General features: G+C 38.0%; 1 protein-coding gene across 1 annotated transcript in view; it reads left to right on the top strand.

Annotated features, from left to right (window-relative positions):
* Positions 1 to 21631, top strand: part of LOC126484061 (prolactin regulatory element-binding protein) — a 132717-nt gene extending 111086 nt beyond the window's left edge. The window contains exons 6-8 of the mRNA XM_050107420.1: positions 2739 to 2982; positions 9019 to 9163; positions 19490 to 21631. Coding sequence (XP_049963377.1) covers positions 2739 to 2982; positions 9019 to 9163; positions 19490 to 19575 — 475 coding nt within the window. The 3' untranslated portion in view covers positions 19576 to 21631. The remainder of the gene's footprint in view (positions 1 to 2738; positions 2983 to 9018; positions 9164 to 19489) is intronic.
* Positions 21632 to 21961: the final 330 nt, after the last annotated feature.

Raw genomic sequence — 21961 nt, 5'->3', positions numbered from 1 at the left:
ACAGAGATTTAGGAACCAGGTTTTAAATTGTAAGACATTTCCAGGGGCAGATGCGGACTCTGACCACAATCTATTGGTTATGACCTGCAAAAAGGTGGGAATTTAAGGAGATGGGACCTGGATAACCTGAAAGAACCAGAGGTTCTGCAGAGTTTCAGGGAGAGCATAAGGGAACAATTGACAGGAATGGGGGAAAGAAATACAGTAGAAGAAGAATGGGTAGCTTTGAGGGATGAAGTAGTGAAGGCAGCAGAGGATCAAGTAGGTAAAAAGACGAGGGCTAGTAGAAATCCTTGGGTAACAGAAGAAATATTGAATTTAATTGATGAAAGGAGAAAATATAAAAATTCAGTAAATGAAGCAGGCAAAAAGGAATACAAACGTCTCAAAAATGAGATCGACAGGAAGTGCAAAATGGCTAAGCAGGGATGGCTAGAGGACAAATGTAAAGATGTAGAGGCTTATCTCACCAGGGGTACGATAGATACTGCTTACAGGAAAATTAAAGAGACCTTTGGAGAAAAGAGAAACACTTGTATGAACATCAAGAGCTCAGATGGAAACCCAGTTCTAAGCAAAGAAGGGAAAGCAGAAAGGTGGAAGGAGTATATAGAGGGTCTATACAAGGGTGATGTACTTGAGGACAATATTATGGAAATGGAAGAGGATGTAGATGAAGATGAAATGGGAGATACGATACTGCGTGAAGAGTTTGACAGAGCACTGAAAGACCTGAGTCGAAACAAGGCCCCCGGACTAGACAACATTCCATTGGAACTACTGACGGCCTTGGGAGAGCCAGTCCTGACAAAACTCTACCGTCTGGTGAGCAAGATGTATGAAACAGGCGAAATACCCTCAGACTTCAAGAAGAATATAATAATTCCAATCCCAAAGAAAGCAGGTGTTGACAGATGAGAGAATTACCGAACAATCAGTTTAATAAGCCACAGCTGCAAAATACTAACACGAATTCTTTACAGATGAATGGAAAAACTAGTAGAAGCCGACCTTGGGGAAGATCAGTTTGGATTCCGTAGAAATACTGGAACACGTGAGGCAATACTGACCTTACGACTTACCTTAGAAGAAAGATTAAGGAAAGGCAAACCTACGTTTCTAGCATTTGTAGACTTAGAGAAAGCTTTTGACAATGTTGACTGGAATACTCTCTTTCAAATTCTAAAGGTGGCAGGGGTAAAATACAGGGAGCGAAAGGCTATTTACAATTTGTACAGAAACCAGATGGCAGTTATAAGAGTCGAGGGACATGAAAGGGAAGCAGTGGTTGGGAAGGGAGTAAGACAGGGTTGTAGCCTCTCCCCGATGTTATTCAATCTGTATATTGAGCAAGCAGTAAAGGAAACAAAAGAAAAATTCGGAGTAGGTATTAAAATCCATGGAGAAGAAATAAAAACTTTGAGGTTCGCCGATGACATTGTAATTCTGCCAGAGACAGCAAAGGACTTGGAAGAGCAGTTGAACGGAATGGATAGTGTCTTGAAGGGAGGATATAAGATGAAAATCAACAAAAGAAAAACGAGGATAATGGAATGTAGTCGAATTAAGTCGGGTGATGTTGAGGGAATTAGATTAGGAAATGAGACACTTAAAGCAGTAAAGGAGTTTTGCTATTTGGGGAGCAAAATAACTGATGATGGTCGAAGTAGAGAGGATATAAAATGTAGACTGGCAATGGCAAGGAAAGCGTTTCTGAAGAAGAGAAATTTGTTAACATTGAGTATAGATTTAAGTGTCAGGAAGTAATTTCTGAAAGTATTTGTATGGAGTGTAGCCATGTATGGAAGTGAAACATGTACGGTAAGTAGTTTGGACAAGAAGAGAGTAGAAGCTTTCGAAATGTGGTGCTACAGAAGAATGCTGAAGATTAGAGGGTAGATCACATAACTAATGAGGTGGTACTGAATAGGATTGGGGAGAAGAGGAGCTTGTGGCACAACTTGACCAGAAGAAGGGATCGGTTGATAGGACATGTTCTGAGGCATCAAGGGATCACCAATTTAGTATTGGAGGGCAGCGTGGAGGGTAAAAATCGTAGGGGGAGACCAAGAGATGAATACACTAAGCAGATTCAGAAGGATGTAGGTTGCAGTAGGTACTGGGAGATGAAGAAGCTTGCACAGGATAGAGTAGCATGGAGAGCTGCATCAAACCAGTCTCTGTACTGAAGACCACCACAACAACAACAACAACAACAACTCAGTCCATTATTTGTAATTGACTTAATCCTTCTGGAAGATATGACCTAAAATTGTGACATGCGATTTATTTCAGTGATCTCGGCTAGGGTGGTTTGTGGAGGTACAGAAGAGATGTAGAGCAGAGAGTGAAATGGGTAGCCAGGGCAGGGATGTGTGCGAGTTGTGCTTGTATAAATGTGTGGTTGTGTTTTACTGAATCTGACGGAGGACATTTTCTGATAGTGTAGTCTACTTTTAAATGTTCCTCTCTGTAGCTCGAGGCCTTCTGTGTGTGGTGAGTAGTAATCTATCCTAATCATATTGCTGTTATTTAATTCCTGATTTTCCAATTTTCCTTATTGTGTGTGTGTGTGTGTGTGTGTGTGTGTGTGTGTGTGTGTGCGTGTGCGTGCGCATAATTAACTAGTATTTCTGATCCTGTCTTTGAGAGAATAATATGCTGAAAACATTGCCTGTACTGTCTCTGTTGAGGACATCAGATAAAACACACACAACTTGTAATGTTGTAAATTTCAGGTTTGGAACAACTGAAGGAAACTCAAAAAATAGCTGTTTGTTTACTCTAAGCAACCCTTTTGGAAAAGCTGGGAAGCTAAAGTCATATCTTCAAAAGTGGGATCCAGCAGAGGCATCACTCAAAAAGTCGTTTGAATTTGATGAAAGTCTTTCTGCACTTAGTGTGTCAGATGATGGCAAATTTGTAGCAGTTGGAACTATGTTCTCTGGTAGTGTGCACATACATATTGCATTTAGTTTGCAGGTAAGAGAAAATTATAGCATACATATCTTGCTCTCAATCTGTGTGGAAGCATGTGTTTACTAACATTTTAGTCTCTTTTTTTACTTCATACGTAGTAATCAGCTTTTAATATTCTCCTTATGAATTTGGTTGGTCGCTTCAAGTTCGTAAATTTTCATTTGTCTGTAGTTTTTATCTGTCTCCATGTGGCATTTTGATTGTCAGTGTTGGTGCTGCCTCCATGCACACAACCCCCCCCCCCCCCTCCCCCCCTTTTCTCACATTTGCCCATATTCCTATCCTCTTCTCTTTCTGTTTAGTCCTGTCCCTACCCCTTGCTCCTTCTACATTTAACACATTGATACAGCCATCTCTACCTGTTACATTGTCAAAATTTAGCATGGAAAGATCTTTGGAATTTGTTATGCATGAACTTCCAGCCATGTGACATACATCTGAATTATGATGGTGAAAGAAATAATTTTTAAGGTATGTGATTGTGTTTTATACACCTGGAGAGTTTTTGTCATAGTATTCTACACTTTATATCCAGTTTAGATTATCAACTGTCATTATTCCCCATTGATCCAAGCTTCCCTTTATTCCATTTTATTTCCGCCAACGCGGACTCTTCGAGTATTTGATGCAATAAATAATTATTAAAAAGCATTCTTATTAAGCTGTTTTTAAATGTTTGCAGTTGTTATAAATATAATATAAGTGTTGTTAAATTACTGGAAGTGTCAGGGAAGTATAAAATAACGTTAAACAGGGTAAGAAGCGTATTTTTCTTCTCGCACCTGTAGCACGAATCCTAGGCCTAATTTCACGCGCGCGAATCGTAAGTAAGCAGTGAATTAAACTTATAGGTAAACGATTCCAGTTGGTATAAACATAATATAAGTGTTGTTACATTAGTGGAAGTGTTAGAGATGTGTTAAAGAAGATTAAATGGGGTAAGAAGTTTATTTTCCTTCTCGTGCCTATAGCACAGATTTTAGGCTTAATTTCACATGTGCATATCGTAAGTAAACAGTGACTTAAACTTATATGTAATCGCCAATTTTTTTATTCAGTACTCTGTCAATTTATTTATATCTGCCTGAATAGTTTCTAGGGTCCTTTGTTTATGTTTTAGTCAGTACTTAAATCAGTTGATACGATTTCTGTTTTTACCATGAGTGAGAAGTGTTTGACATGCCGTAGGATCATTAGTTCCAGGGTGTGGTGTGATGGGTGCTGTAGTTTCTTTCATTGGGGCAAATGTAGTGGCGTGGGAAATGGGAACATAAATGAGGCTCGCCAGTGGTATTGTAGGATCTGGAATAGAGACAGGAAAATACTGGAACAGGAAGGGAAAATTGCAGCTCTTCGAGCTGACTTAGACAAGGCAAGGGAGGATCTAGACAGGTTAAAGAGGGAGAAGGGTGAACAGAGGTGGGAAGTGGCAACAGGTAATAGGGGGAACAGGCAAAGGAGAGCATCAGATATCTTTGTCATAAATCTTGAAAATAGATTTGACCTGTTGCCTCAGTCAGAATCGGATGAGCCTCATGTAGCTGAAGCTGTAGAAAGGGCACAACAAACTTTCAAGGACTTGAAAAAGGTAGGGAAATTTGTAAAGAGAAAGAAAGTTTTGTTGTTAGGTAGCTCCCATGGTAGAGGTGTTGGCCAACTACTGCAGGAAAATCTAGGTCCAGAGTACCACGTCACAAACTTTTTCAAGTCTAGTGCAGATCTGGGTCAGGTAACAGAGGATGTAGGTTCTTTATGCAAGGATTTCACAAAGGAGAATGCCTTGGTTATAGCATTGACAGAGACTCTGAATATTCCATTGAGAGTGACCTGGTGAAGATAGCATCAGCAACAAAGCATACGACTGTGGGATTTGTGTCTGTGTTGGGACGCCATGATCGACCTCATTTGAACTCTTCCGTCAGGAGGGTGAACTTGGAGTTCGAGTGGCTGCTTAGGACGGATATAGGGTCCCATATTGGTTTGATTCCTGTGGATGCTATCAATAGGTGGGACTACACTAGGCATGGCCTTCTCCTCAATAGGAAAGGGAAGGGAAAACTGTCTGGATTGACTGCAGAAAACTTAAGGGGGGACACTGTCACAAGTGGTAAAATACCAATGGTCACAGGTGTCAGAGGGATGCCTTCTATAGGATAGGGAAGGGGAAAAGAAAACGAGTTTTAAAAGAGATTGGCAGACACACTCAGTTTGAGAAAACAGATGAACAGAAAGTAATCAGAAACTGCCAGTTCACCTTCGTCAAAGCAGTTATAATCCCATTAGTATGCAGTATCAGTTTTCTTTATTACACCAGAACATTCCAGGACTCAGAAATAAAGTTGATGAACTCTCATTTGTATTGATGAAATGAATTCATCTAACCAAATTAACATAATCTGCCTCTCTGAACATCAAGTGACCACTGGTATAGATATGTTAGACATTTCAGGATTTAAGGTAGCTTCCTACTTCTGCAGAGTAGATATGGATGGAGGAGGAGTTGCCACATTTATTAAAAACTGCCATAAATTCAAGAATATTGACATTAATGAGTTCTGTTTAGAGCAGCATCTAGAAGCATGTGCAACAGAGGTAGAGTTCCATAACAGGTCCTATATAATAGTAACTATTTATCGAGCACCTGCAGGAAATTATAATCTATTCATAAATCATCTAGAAGCTCTTTTGGGTTATTTAACAGGAAGAAACAAAGAAATTTTGTTTGCTGGTGACTTTAATACAGATTTTCTAATACAATCTTCCAGTAAACATTTACTGCAATTAGTAAATCCTCAAGGACAGCCTTTGATAACATTTTTATAGACAAATCAAAGGAAAAAAATCATATCATAAAACCTGTAATAAATGGACTATCAGATCAGGACATGCAGCTCCCTGTTTTAGATGTAAATTCTAAGCAGGTTATCAAGACTGCTAAATCTGTGTACAGGAGAGTAGTCAATCAACCAAAAAATTGAGTGTTTTCTAAAACTGCTCAAAGATATGGACTGGAAAGATATTTATAGTGCTCATGACATGAATGAAAAATATAACACATTCATGAACAATGTCATTACCATGTTTGAAAATGTTTTCCTCTAAACGTTACTCAAATTAATCACAAGTCTATAATTAAACCACGGATTACACAAGGGATAAAGATTTCCTGTAAGACAAAAAGGAAAATGTATCTGTCGACCAAGAATAGCTCCAATACTGATGATTTATCTAAATACAAGGAATACTGTAAAATATTTAAAAAATGCACTACGAGAAGAAGATAGCAATGTCAGGAAACAAAATAAAAACAATATGGGATATAGTGAAAGGGAGACTTGTAGAACCAGAAAGGAACAGGAGCAAATAGCATTAAGGGTAGATGACACACTAGTAACCGATGGGCATTGTGTGGCAAACTATTTAACGAATACTTTATATCCATTACTGATAGAATGGGATTGCCAGGATCAGTAAATAATGCCCTTGAATATCTGAAAGTAGCCTTTACAAATAGCTTCAGGTACATGAGTTGTCACTCACTTCACCAAAAGAAATAACTTCCACAATAAAATCTTTAAAAACGAAGCATTCTAGTCGTTACAATGAAATATCAGCAAAGCTAATTAAGGCATGTTCTTGTGAGTTTCATACAATTCTAAGTTACTTGTGTAACCAGTCAATTGTAACCGAGACATTTACTGACTGTCTAAAATATGCAGATGTTAAGCCTCTATTCAAGAAAGGGGATAAAGAGATACCATCAAACTACAGACCGATTTCACTTTTGCCAGCATTCTCAAAAATTTTAGAAAAAGTAATGTGCAGGCAGCTTCTCAACCATCTGTCCACAAAAAAAATATTATCAAGAACACAGTTTGGATTTCTGAAGGGTTCTGATATCAAGAAGGCTATTTACACATACAGGGAAAATGTACTTAATTCATTAAATAACAAATTACAACTGTGATTTGTCAAAGGCATTTGATTGTGTGAACCACAACATCCTTTTAAATAAATTAGAATTCTATTGTGTCATAGGTAGTGCTGCAAAATGGTTGAAGTCATACCTCGCTAACAGGAAACAAAGGGTGTCAGTGCAAGGGACTAGTGAATTAAGTCATCAGTCATCATCAGAATGGGAAGAAATTACATGTGGTGTCCCACAAGGATCCATCTTAGGGCCATTGCTTTTTCTTATCTACATTAATGATCTCTCATCAGTTACACTGCCAGAAGCAGAGTTTGTTTTGTTTGCAGATGACACAAGTATTGCAATAAATAGTATGTCGAGTGTAGTTCTAGAAAGATCTGCTAATTATATTTTCATGGATATTAATAAATGGTTTAAAGCTAACTCACTGACATTAAACTTCGAAAAGACTCACTATATGCAGTTCAGAACCTGTAAGATGTTTCCACCCAGCATATGCATAAAGTATGAAGAAGAGCAGATAGAAGAGATTGACAGTCTTAAATTCCTGGGATTGTTGTTGTTGTTGTTGTTGTTGTGGTCTTCAGTCCTGAGACTGATTTGATGCTGCTCTATCTTGTGCAAGCTTCTTCATCTCCCAGTACTTACAACTTGATAATAAATTCAGTTGGGAGGAGCACACCATTGAACTGCAGAAATGCCTTAACAAGTCTGTATTTGCAATTCAAGTGTTAGCTGACATAGGTGACATAAAAATGAAAAAAACTTGCATACTTTGCCTACTTTCATTCCATAATGTCATATCGTATAATATTTTGGGGTAACCCTTCAAGTCAAACAAAAGTTTTCAGAGTCCAAAAGCATGTAATATGTATTATTTGTGGAGTAAATTCACGGACGTCCTGTAGAAACCTCTCCAAAGAACTGGGTATACTAGGCCCTAACTACTGCCTCTCAGTATATTTACTCCTTAATGAAATTTGTCCTAAATAATATATCTCTTTTTACAACAAACAGCTCAGTTCATACATACAATACCAGGAACAAAAATGATCTGCACAAGGACTTAAAAGCACTTACTTTAGTTCAAATAGGGGTCCACTACTCAGGAACACTCATCTTCAGTAATTTGCCAGCAAACATAAAAAATTTAGTTATAAATAAAAATCAGTTTAAAAGGAGCCTGAAAGACTTACTAGTGGCCAACTCCTTCTATTCCATTGATGAATTTTTTAATAGAAACAAATGATGTATTGTATATATTCATACTATTAGTATTGTTATTTCAGCTATTAAAAAAAAAAAATATTTACATGTTCCACATCCACGAGGATCTCCTCAGCACGGATGTATGGAACGAAAAACTAATCTAATCTAATCTAATCTATCCTGCAGCTGCCCTACAGCAGCCATACCAACTGTGATAGAATGGCGTATTGTTTACAATGGAATATCATAATTTGATTTGCATTTAATACTGGTTACACGTTCATTAATGGAGACTGGATAAAATATTAAAGTTCTGTTGTAAATTAAAGTTAAAACTAAATCTGATCCAAAGCTTAATCCAGTCCAGTGTTGCATCACCCAACACCTACCTTTCGCAAAATTGCGAAGCGGTCCTAGCATGTGTGTGCTATGTCATGGATATTACATAACCTAACAAGTTTTTAATTATTAGATGTGATTACACTAACAGTATTATGTATGTAAGTGAGATGAAGCGGAGCCTATGTGATAATAACAATGTCATTCTCTTTGTCTGTGCCAAAAAAAAAAAAAAAAAAAAAAACCTCTAACGTAATGTTCTCTATATGGAACACTGTGTGTTGTAACCAGTGTATTTACATATGCTATTTTTATCTCATGTTTGATATGTTGCATGAGAGGTTACTGCTTAAACAACTCTAGAGAAAACAAGAGGCAGTAAATGAAAATTGGTGAAGATGATGTGAAAAACATAGAGAGAGAGGCCTTCATCTTTTATTTTTGAAAGCTTTATGTTTACAGTTCTTAGTGTTATATGATGGAACTTTTTCTTTGTATCAGTGTTACATCTAATTTGAAGTAATCTTTCTTAATTTTTTCTGTTTTTCTTTGTTTTGCAGCAAGTGCTGAATGTGCAAGGTGTCCACAATATGTTCGTTACTGGCCTAGAATTCCTCCCAAGTGACTGTTTAGGAGGATATGAAACAGCTGTTATCAGTATTTCTGTGGATAACCGTGTCTGCATACATCATGTTCCATTTAGAAGTATGTACTGATATACTGCCTTTTTTTTCCATTCATATAAATTGCATTTCCTTTAATGATGTCTTCCTCTGTTGAAAAGGAAGTTATTTTGGAGTGTCAGAAAAGATTGAGTAAGCAAATCTGGATCTACCCCACAAGTTAAAGAGAAGGAAAGGACATAGGAGAGAGGGAACAAGAATGACGATAAAGATAATTTCATTCATTCTGTTCTGTAGATCACATAATGAGCGAGCACTGTCGGGAATGTAAAATGGGGATTGCTGAAGGACACTATGTCCCAAGTGAGAGTAACTGGTTCAACAGTTCTTGACCGACATGTTTATGTAGCAGTTGACTGCTACAGAAATTCAGTGACTCGTGCTTGTTTATACTTTAAACCCAACACACAGCATTTCAATATGCTGTGATTGACTTCGTGCCAGTTTTGTCTCTGCACTGTTGGAGGAGTCTAATCACATTTTGTAGTTTCACATAAACTCAAAAATTATATTCCCTTCAAAGCTGTGTTGTAAAGAATTAAAAAGCATTTCTCTGCTTTGACTTGTACCAGAAAACATTAACTGGCAGTAAATACTGTGGTTAAGGCTTTTATGATGAGAATGTGGAAATTTATGGCATGGTGACCAGTGCAACAATGTTGCACCTGAGGTATGGCTGCATGCCACAATCAGGAGATTAATAAACAACAGGGTGTATACGACCTGGGAGATCTGGGAAAAACCCGGGAATTTTTTCATCCTGGAGAAAACGGGGGGAAAAACCTGGGAATTTTTTAGAATTCTGGGAATTTTTCGTTGTTTTTGTTTTCAGTTAAATTTTCGTAATTTTGACTGGTAAGAACCAGTACTCTAACAGAGGATATTACTGTATCCTGTCACTGCAGAATAATACTGCAGCAATAAAACATGAACGGGAGAAAAAACTAAAATAAAACTTAAACTGCATAGGAAATGTGCCGTATACAACAACAAAACACAGTGCTCATACAAGCGTCTGCCAACAGGAAAATATGTCAAAGGCTTTAGGAAGACTATGCAATGCTTCATAACAAGAAGTTGCCTCTGATGAGCATAACATCACAACTGTTTACATTAGATTCATTTTAGCAGTTACGAGCAGGATCATGCATATGCACAGTTGAGTAGTAGCTTCTCCCGCTTCTGGCTACAGAAATGTGGCTGTTGGCTGTGTAAGCAGTCGCAGCAAGCAGCTAGATGTTGCCGGGAAAAATTATGGTGGAGCGCCCAAGTTGCCAGATTCATGCATGCGCAGCAGGCCTAGATCTAGGGGGAAAGGGGGGGCAGATTCATTTTCTTGAGGAAAAAAACCTTGTTTCACAAAGTGCCTGCATCCAGTGCACGTTAGTCTATCGATTATTCATATGGCTTTGAAACACATCCCTGCTGGTTTTTGAACATTTTTGAACACATTCTAAGTTGATTTCTGAATGAATCGTAAGTTGATTTGTGAATGCATGCATAGTTTTCATGATGTCTCTGTCAGAAACAAACTTTCCTACAGATAAAAGGGGCTATACGAGCTGAGCGGAGTAAGGCCGAATGGATGAATGCCAACCTCTGTCTGATTGTGTGGTTGATTGGGTTTGCGAATGATGAGCATTGTTACAATAACTAGCGAAATCCATAGATTCAGACTACCAGAGTGGAAATAAACGAATAACAGGTAATGGCCCTGAGCACTATAGGACTTAACATCTAAGGTCATCAGTCCCCTAGAACTTAGAACTACTTAAACCTGGCTAACGTAAGAACATTACACACATCCATGCCCGAGGCAGGATTCGAACCTGCGACCGTAGTGGTCGCGCGGTTCCAGACTGAAGCGCCCAGAACCGCTCGGCCACTGTGGTCAGCGATTACATATTACCTTTTCGGTGTATCCAAGAAAATGAAATTTCGACAGAAAATTTTTGGCCAGATCGCTATACTAGTAAGGGCCAGTTGTGCAGTCCCTGGCTAGCAGCCGCTTTGAGTTCTGTTCTGGAAGTAGCACGGAAAATGCATTGTACAAACACATAACAATGCCTAACCGGAGACTAATCATGGGATAACTAAACCGATGATTCTGGTAGAGTTAGTGAAGTTAATGAGCGAATAAGCTTTGACATTGACAGGAATAGTAACAGAATTAGTGATAACAAGACTCTTTGTTAGAACGAGGAAGGAGAAGCAACGGGGACATCATACAAATTATGGAACAATATGATGATTCCAAGTTTCTATAAAAAATTTTGTACTTCTACTTTTCGATCTCATGCTTCAGAAACTGGAGCGTATGAATGAAGTGTGAAACTATTTCCTAAAGTAAAGCTTTTGCTTGTAGTAGGCCTAATAGGCATTTGGTATTGGTACTTTGTGAATTATATTCTATTAAAAATGACCGTTTGTGCCAAAATAGTCTCGTTTATTTGGTGTGTGTTACAATTGTTGCAGTATTAGAAATGCCTATTTTGTTTCATCTAGCAGAGAGTGACAAAATAGACGTAATCAGATCGAGAAACACACCAGTCTTGTGCCCTGTTTGTATTAACAGCTTTTTCAGTATTAGACAACGACATTTCAATTTTTAATGTAGCAAAACGTTTGACGAACTTTGATGAGGTAACAGATTCTTCCACAGAAACAAAAGCATGCCATGTAAAGCTGTAGCAAGATTAGAGAGAAAAAGTTTTTGGAGCTAAGGATTGAAGAAATGTATATTGTCTTGCTTGTCTCATGTCTTTACTGGTTTTATGTATCCTGTATTAAATTTTATATCACACAAAGCAGCAAGTTGTTAGCTGATAGGCAATAAAGAGTACAGATTTTCTGAAGAGTTCTTTTTTTTTAATTTTTTAAATAGAGGGACAGGATGTCAAACCGGCCAACTGCAAGCATGAGAGGCACCACAGGACGTTTTAATTTCCACTGTCCTGAATATGGTTTGATAGCATCCATTACAAAATATGCACATTTCAATTCCACAGAGCGAAATACCACAACGTGCAATAGGGGAATGCTGTGTGATGTGTGGCACTGTGCTTTAGCACACTTACAACCAAATAAAATGTCTTACATTTCCTCGAACACATCTGTTTTATGCATTAGACTCTTCAGAAACATTTGCACTTCAAAATGAATATATTTTTGAAAATTCGATTTTTTTCTAATTGAAGTCCTGTATGAAACGTTCGAGGGAGTGGCGGGGTATTGCCCCGGTTCGGAAATATCGTAGATCCGGAGCTGATGCGCAGAGCAGTCTGAGTTGTATTGGAGAATTGGGTAGTCTCCACGTGACCCGTGTTTACATTTAGTGATTTTGCTGTCTCCTCTTCACTTACTGCTCTCAAGTGAAATGAAAACAAAACAGATTTCTGTGGTCAGAGGCTATCAAGTGAATTAAAATACATTCACATAATTACGGAAGGCTAAAATGTTTTGTTAGTTGCAGATTTTATTTTATTTCAAACTTTCTGACAGTGAAGCATTAATTGCCTTGCAGAACAATGAAGTTAATTTTGTCAGTTTACTAAAGAAATTTTTTAATTCCACACACTGTTCGCTGCATTTCAAGTACACGTTTTCAACTTCTAGCACGTATGGCATTATGCCATAATAAAGAACCAAACAGGAGATAACATAGTATGGTACTCCAAGAAAATTTACATCCCGAAAACTACATTGAAAAGCTTAATATCAGGTCGTGGCCTACTTCACTCGGAATTTGGACATACGAATGTGCACTTTAAATGTGCACATTAGATCTCTGCCCAAACTCTTTGTCTTTAAATATGTCTGCTTGTGTCTGTATGTGTGGATGGATATGTGTGTGTGTGCGAGTGTATACCCGTCCTTTTTTCCCCCTAAGGTAAGTCTTTCCGCTCCCGGGATTGGAATGACTCCTTACCCTCTCCCTTAAAACCCACTTCCTTTCGTCTTTCCCTCTCCTTCCCTCTTTCCTGATGAGGCAACAGTTTGTTGCGAAAGCTTGAATTTTGTGTGTATGTATGTGTCTGTTTGTGTTTCTATCGACCTGCCAGCGCTTTCGTATGGTAAGTCACATCATCTTTGTTTTTTTATATATATATATATATATATATATAAACAGGTTAAAAACTTCGTTAGCCACCTGTGGCTGGAGCATATGCAGTGGTGAGAATTCCCTTGCCCAGAATGCTGAAGTAGCCAACAGCCTTGATGCAGTGGCAACAACAGGTCTTACCAGATCATGAAGTTAAGCACTGTTGTGCTTGGCAAGCACTTGGATGGGTCACTATCCAGCTCTGCTGAGTGTTGTTGGCAAGCAGGGTACACGCAGTCCTTGTGAGACCAATTGAGGAGCTATGTGATTGCGAAGTAGTGGCTCCAGTCAAAAAAACTGACAATGGCCAGGAGAGTGGTGTGCTGACTGCATGCCCATCCATATCCACATCCAGTGACACCAATTGACTGAGGATGACATGGTTGTTGGTCAGTACCATTGGGCCTTTCGAGGCCAGTTTGGATGGAGTTAAGTTTAGCACACTGAAGATCTCACTAAGGCCTTGACAGACAGACAGGCAGACAGACAGTATCCTCCAAATCTAGCCCATACACAGATTTCTCATGCCATATCCTCACAAACCAGTAATCGTCCCATCAAGGCCAAGGAGCGTCTACAAAGGACACCTACCTTATCACCCAGAATCATCTTGGTTCTTTCTTTCCTTTTTTCATCACTTGCTGCTGTATTTTTATTGACCCACCACTTGATTCGTTATGGTGTGTGTTTGATGTGCCTCTTAGCCACTATGAGGAGTGTATGGGGTCTGAGGGGGCTGTGGTTCGGCAGCCCTCAGCTCCGACATCCGCCCATATTGCTGTACATGTCCCGCTATCTGGAGGTGGTCATCTTTTGTTATCTTTTTATTTTGTTTTTGTCTGCAGTTTGAGTAAGTAAACATAAATTTGAAATTTAAATATAAATTAATTGATTTGTTTTAAGAAGAATTAAAACAAAAGGTAGGAAAGATGTTAGATATGTTAATCTCGCCACCAATTGTTGTCAGCAATGAGTATCTCAGAATTTTGTGAGTGAGCTGCTGTCCACCAGTCACAATTCCTTTATTAGATTTGTAGTTGATATTTGATAGTATGTGTTTAATTATTTCTGTGTTGTCCTTATTTGTGTACATATTTGTAGTGCCTTATGCAATAATTGCATGTTCTCTTCCTACACTTTTTCACTGGGTCAGTAATCAATGTTACAGTTTTGCGTGCTTCTATGATTGTCTTTGTGTGATTACAGTAGTCATTCGTAGTTGAAAGTTCGAAGTTAAAGTGTAAGTTGTCATCTCCCTTTTGGACTCTGACAGCTTCTTGCATATAGGCTGTATGTCTGTATGGGTATTCTTCGCATGTGGTTTCGGATATTTGATCTGCTTGAGAATTCTGAGCCCATTGTACTTCCATTCTGATTATCGTGTAAACGTCTGGTTCCATGTCACTGTAGTGTAAGTGTTATGTGTTTCTGTTGTTTATGTATTGTCTGCAGAAAAGACTGCTTGTTACATGGGACCAGGAAAGACATTGCATGTGCATGTTGGTGTCTGCCTCAAACTTGTGCAGTGTAACTGTGTGGGATAATGTCCGTGTCCAGTGAGGAAGTGTATCATTCTGCAGCTGGTATCGATGTGTTTCATTCTTCACTGCTCGTGTCCCATTCAATTTGTCACATACCCATTTGCCAGCTTTTCAGTGGGCATTTAGTTTGTGGTGGTAAACCAGTAACTGTATTTATCTGGTCTAGCCCCCACCCTCTCCCCCCTCCACCAGTCTTTAACCAGTACATTGCAGCTCAGTATTTTATTGTGATGTCTGTCCGGTAGCTTCCTAGCACCACACACTGTGCTTCCACAGAGGTGGTGCCAAAAGCCCCCATCTGTCTGAGCAGGACACTTCTTTGCCCATATCTGACTTATCATGTTTGTGATTAAGATCAGTGTGTGTACATGCGCTGGCTGCAAACCATAGCACTGATTTGAAGACAGTCCAATGGTATTCATGTACTTGGTGGAGGTAGTGTGTACTGTTGAGAATTTAGCCTCACCAATTTTTGAAGTACCTTATCTTCTCTGCTTTGTCTGTTGTTAGTTTTTAGTGTTTCTCATCTATATGACTCCAAGATAGCATATAATGATTGCACATTCAATGTTTGTGTCCCCAATTTTCATCCTGGCTGGAACAGTTGAATCACATTCTTCACCATTGCTCTGACATTTATCACAGTTCCCAGAACTGAGGAAAATCCTACCCACAATCCTTCCCATCTCTCTAAAAGGGGTATTCCACCAGTCACCCTATCTACACAATATCTGGACCATCCTTAAGCTGTACTTGCATGGGATGTTTTTCTCATCATGAATCCCATTGGACTTTGTGTCCATTGTGGTTGCTGCACGCTTTGAAATGACCTGCTACATCTCATGGAACGTGCTCTTCATTATGATTTGTAATGTCAGCACTCTCCAGCAGTAGTGCCTGGCTGCCTTCAGTATGTAAATCACAGTTTCTGTACTAAAGTGGTTGCTTGTAAAATAGCTGCATTAAGTCTGTCAGAGATTGTCAAAGAAGAGAGGAGAAAATCATGAAGAAGATTCTGGACTTGTTGATGGCTTGAACAGCAAATCACTTGTAGAGGAACACTACATAATGCTGTACAGTGATCTGAGATACATACTAATAGAAATTGTTTGTTAACTCAATTGAATCTTCATCCTGTTTCAAATTGAATATGGTTAAAGTATAGTGTCTAACATCAGTTTGTGCACACACAATATCCATGTTCTCGATGTTTTATTGACTACCCACACTCTGTAATAACGTACTTTATCACACAGATTTCAAGATAGAGATTCATTTCATTACTTCATTTGAATGGAAAAGGAGAATTTGTTTGAAGCTGCCCAACATAATCAAAAAAGATATTTCCCAGCAAGGAACAAACATGAGACAATCCATAAAATGAAGAGATGGGTATAAATATTTTACACAAAGTTTCATAATCAGAAAAAATTCCAGTGTGTAACTTGGGTTTACTTTCTGAGATAGACTAGCAGTCACATTAAGATTTGTGGGCACTAGGGAAACATTCCAGTTGTTGCCTTATGCAATAAAAATTCTGGAAAATACATTTTTTAATAAATAACATCAACTATTTCAAGTAATACTGCTAGTAAATTAATAAGAAAGAGCCAGAATCTTTCAGAAAACAAAAGGTGGAAAAAATTTCCAAGGAGGTGGACATGAACCTGCTACCGTTCTCTTTTCAGCTCACAGAGCTGTCAATATGCTAGGCTTTAAAATGGCAGCCAGGCCTCTGTATATGTCATACGCTGTCTATAAAGACTGTATATACAAATGTAGTTATTTGGTATTTAACAATGACAAATTGTACCAAAATGACATACTGCTGTATCATTGAAATGGTCTAATTTAATAGCACATAAGTTATCACACTAGAAACATCAGATATGGAAAATGTTTAACTAATGTTATGTAGTTTCCTGCCATTTTATTATAACAAATCTTATCTAAAGTGACACATTTTCAAGAGGTCTTCACTGATGCTTTGAAACTGCTTATATTCATACCACATACTCAAAAAGAAAAACACAATTGTGCAATTTAACATCATATTGTTCACATTCCTCTCCATGAGGCAAAAAATTTGATGTGCCAGATTCTTCACTTCACACTTCTCAGTGTAGTGGAATGAGGAACTCCACACAGTAGCGCCACCAGCTCCTCATCCAGATGTTTTTTCGTGTCCCGTGAGAGGATGGCTTTATGCTTTAACCACTCCCAAAAACTTGCCACATGGATCTTATAAGTGCGGAAGACCCAAGTGTGAAATCTGTCTGATACACAGAGCCTACGCATCCGACACCAGTTGTGTCATAGGCTTATCCTATCCCATTAGGGGCAGGGCCTCTTGTGAAAGCAGTCATTTCGTATAACAGCAATGCATTTTATAAGGGCTTTGGCCATTAGCTAGAAGTCCATTTTAATGTATGGTTGTTGTCAAACTGTGGCCAAGAGCATAGTTGACTATCCAGTGATAGAACACGCTGCTGAGCACAACGTGCTTTATTTCAAATGTGTGCTTCACTACCTATGCCACCTGGATCTTCCTTCCACCACCGCCTTGTCTGAACTACATAGATGGGAGTTGTTCCTCAAAACACTTTGTTCCCTTAATCCTCTTGGACTCAATCTCCACTAGCTCCCTGCCCCTCGCACACTTCCATGCTTTCCACCCTGCCCCAGGCCATTGACTTCACTTATCCTGCACCCACACGAACTTCCCCCTTAATCTCCCTTCCTCTGTTCTGTCACACTATCCCAAACCACTTCTCCATGTCACCATCATTATGTCCACAAACATGTCATGCTGGTGTCCGTGTCACATTCTTATTCTATGTACCTACTGCCTCCTTCCCAGCTGGCAGCACCAACCCTCCCTTCCGTCTCCCTGTCTCCTTTGTCCCCTCACCCACACCACCAGACACAACCTCTCACTTCAGTTAAACTGCAGTACTGCAGCCCAGCACAGTGTTTTCGGACAACATGTGTAGCCTAACTGGTGTGTTTATGTGCATGAATGTGTGTGTGTGTGTGTGTGTGTGTGTGTGTGTGTGTGTGTGTACACGTACTCTAGTTTGAAACAGGGTTTCTCCAAAAGCAGCAAATTTTTAGTCTTGCTGATGTGCCTGTCAGTGACTTAATGCATTTACTGTTTGGTGAGTCATTACATTTACTCCAGATTATTTAAATACATTCTACCAGGGCTTTCCATTACCATATTTACATCTGAACTTCATCTAAATGTCAGCTGCCAGTTATCATTTTTCATGTGCATGTTTGCTGCTCAGTGCCTGCTCTATTTGCAATCAGTGCTCTGTCTGTTTATGGATATTTGTATCTTACTGCATCATGTGTGTTTGAAACTTAGGCTTGGATTTCATCATCAGAGCGAAGAAATGCGCTTTGTGAGTCTGTTCTTAAATTTTGCTACAACCATGATTTTCTTGTGAATTATGGAGCATGCGTCTTCCTTCTGCTTTTCATGCTTTCCATTTTGATGAGAGGTATTTCTCTGCAGCTCCAAAGTTCAGATAAGATCTGGGAATGTCCTGAAAAATTCTATAAAGAGTGTGTACATTTTGGTCACCAGTTGGGTACACTGTTTCTGATCGCTTAGAATTTCTCATAATTGGCAACAGTGTTGTCCTAAAAACTTCCAGAAATCTTTATTATAAAGTAAGAATTTTCTGTCACTTTTAAATTCACATACCTAGTAAAATGATCAGTGGGAACACCACATCTGCAGCCTCCTTGCTTATTCTAAACATGTTAATTGTCTTCCTTAAACTTGTGACACTTTTGCTTCAGTTTTCCTTTGCTCACTGCAGTATATCTGCTTGTTTTTCTTACAATTGACAGGAAAATTAAGGAACATTAGTTCCCCTTGCATTTCAACATGTAATGACTGATCCCTTTTCAGAAATGACAGAATTGGGCATTACCATACTCATTTTGACTCGGTCTTACAAAAGCAGACAACAGTGAACTAACAGCAATATGGAGTCTACATTCCCAACATGACAGTGAACATTACTACACATCTGGAAACCAGTCATCATTTACAATCACTTTTTATAGGTGATCAGCACTTAATTTTGAACTATACCTCATAGAAAAATGTGTTTAAGTGGACATAGTTTCCTAACATCTGTGATAAACCTTTAAAATTTGTGACATTGCTTAACTGTCTAGACGAGATTGTAAATAATACTGAATCAAATACTGGAATGCAGCTTGAATTTAAAAACATCTGTTAGGTGATATTTGCTTTCTTTAACACATCACAACATTAATCAGAATTTCAAATAATTTATCAACTTCTGTATTTGTTTTTGCTTCTGTGTATTGGTTTTAGAAACATAGAAAGCTAAATGACATATCTTATATTGTTTACTTAGGTGTTAATATTATGAAAGGAAAGTTGCTACTCACCATGTATCGGAGAAGCTGAGTCGCAGATAGGCATTTCAGTTGCCTGCAGTTGCCTTAGACTGCATCCTTTTGGGATAAAAGCTTTATTTGGAACAATCTTTCTGTTGTGCCTATCTGTGACTCAGCATCTCCACTGTATGGTAAGTAGCAACTTTCCTTTTCATAATATTGTTACATTCCACCCTGCATTTTACTTAGATATTTACTTTCATATTTTGGTTGAATTAGTTCTAAATGAATTACTGAAAGTTATGTCTGGTTTCATTTCCAGGTACAATACCGTTATGGCTGGCGGTCCTGCTCGTGGTAATAACACTTGTTCTCACATTCATGCTTTGCAGTTTTTTGGGTCTCTGATTTCAAGAAGAAATAGCCCAAAAAGTTATTTTAAAATCTGAGACAAAGTTGCAACTGCCTGTTGCTAAGTTGTTGAAATGAGTGAGAGACTACTGAACATAATTTTGTACATAAAGCCTTTTTATGGAAACTTTTTATTGTTGATGAACGCCATTCGTAGTGAAAGGCTGCAGAATTCTGTAGTTCCCTGTGGTCCAAGTACAAAAGATGCTGTGGAGGAACTGAAATATTTCATATTGTAAGAAAGATATTTTTCAAGGCAGCATTGGTGCTACATTCCTGTGCTTGCTTGGTGGGATGTACATATAGTGTGAAATCTCAGTTAATGAAGGCAAAGCTGTGAACATCACTACTGTATTGTTATGCTAGGAATTCTTGTATCTTAACAGATGGTGCACTTAAATAATCTGCAATTTGCCTTTTATTTCTGGTGTTTTGTTTTTATTTTATGAGCAATAGTGCTGTAATCACCAGTGTTAAGATATGCTGCTACAGAAACACTTTGTTAATAAACATGTAACATAGTACTGAATAATACTGGCAGGTAGGAAAGTGAACATCTTAGATGTTCACTTTCCTTTTTAATCTGTTTATAACAACTAAGGGAAAAATGTATTTTATTCATTACAACTCATTTATTTAATATAAGATACCTTCAGGTGTGTTTCTAAGGTGTTCTTTGGGTTTTAAGAAAGATATACCATGTACATTTATTTTCTTATTTATTTATGTACAAAATAGTTAACACACCCTTCTTCTCACTGAAGAGTGGAAGGGTGTTATTTGTTCCTATAAACTGTGCAAAAGTAAGATATCATTACATGTAATAGACAGTTTGTCTTTGTCAAGGATATCTCCTACTTCTATCCTTTCTGAAAGGATGTAGTAAACAATTCTATATCTTGATGTTTAAATACTTTTATTTATCATTGTGTTCTTGTGTTTATTTCATCTTTCTGTTCAACTTTTAATGCTATACTAAATGTTGTTGTACCTATGTACTAAATGTTGTTGTAAATTCTGACGTATCCCTGTCATGCAGAAATTTTTCAATTTGAAGATTTCCAATGAAATAGTGTTTATTTGCAGGCAGGTAGTTTTGTGTCCGAATCTAAAACATCATGTAACTGGTGCCACCTTCTCATACTGTACATAGTATTATGAAATCTTTGTGCTGTTGTATGATGGCTTTAATTTGAAATTAAGTGTGACCACCTCTAACTCCATGTGAGACATACAAGTTCCAGTTGTACAGATATCAGTGATATAAGTCTGCTGGGTTTCACTGAGTGTCTCTCTCTCTCTCTCTCTCTCTCTCTCTCTCTCTCTCTCTCTCTCTGCCCCCTCCCTCCCTCCCTCCCTCCCACTGTCTTCTGTCTCCACCTCCTGACTTGGATACCTCTACCGTAGCTCCTAAAGAAATGTGAACGTATCTGTTACAGTGTCTCTTCTAGATAATTTCTTGCCAGATATTATTTTGCTGCTAGGCTCTCTTTAACATCCTGATTTTACAGGACCAAATACAGAAATGCAATAATTGTAAGAAGTACAAATGAATTCATTTAAGTAATACTGTCCACGCTTTTTATGAGAGCAGTGTGGACGTTACACATTTATAGAAGTTTCTCAAATTTTCTTGCAATATATATCACTGGTAGAAACTTTTACATAAACTGTTTTACTATTAGCATTGATGCACAGCAATCAAAATGTATGCACTTGAATGCTTAAATCAAAAGGTGATTTTATAGTCTTAGTTAGAACAGGATGTATCAATTTGTGTGTTATATTTGGCTGGGTGTATCTATTTTTCAAATGATCTTATGCCTAATTGGCATGTCTACATTTTAAATGTTGTGTAGTGATGATTTTTTTTAAGTCACTGTGTTGTATTATTGATGTTGTTCTATCCTCTTCATAGTGAGTGAAGTAACTGTATATTTTTGAAATAATAATTGGAGATACATGATGGTATGTTTGTGGCCTTTATATAAAGAAATATGCACCTGTGTTCACAATGACAAAGTCAATGATAATTATCCTGTTATACTTTGTAAATAAAATAATTTGGCATGGGTTTAAAATATTTCACTCACCACAGCTCTTGAATTTCGCATCTCTTTTTGTTTTATTGTAGAAACCATCTAATTTTCCACCAGTTTCTGCAAGCAATGTATGAAGCACAGGAATACTTTTATGGAATTATTATTAACGAAAAAAGCTACAGATTCATGTATACATCATACTCCAGAGAAACCCTGAGAGTTATTGTTGTTTTACTATTGAAATTCGCCATCCCCACAATAATCCAATTCACTTCATATATTTCAGTGACTCATCAATTGCAAGAGTCAGTTTCCATATTCTGTTATATAAAAATTACTAC

The sequence above is a fragment of the Schistocerca serialis genome, chromosome 6 (assembly GCF_023864345.2).
Source record: "Schistocerca serialis cubense isolate TAMUIC-IGC-003099 chromosome 6, iqSchSeri2.2, whole genome shotgun sequence".
NCBI classification, from domain to species: Eukaryota; Metazoa; Arthropoda; class Insecta; order Orthoptera; family Acrididae; genus Schistocerca; species Schistocerca serialis.
Note: the sequence above shows the minus strand (reverse complement) of the source record. Positions and strands in the feature narration are given on the sequence as shown.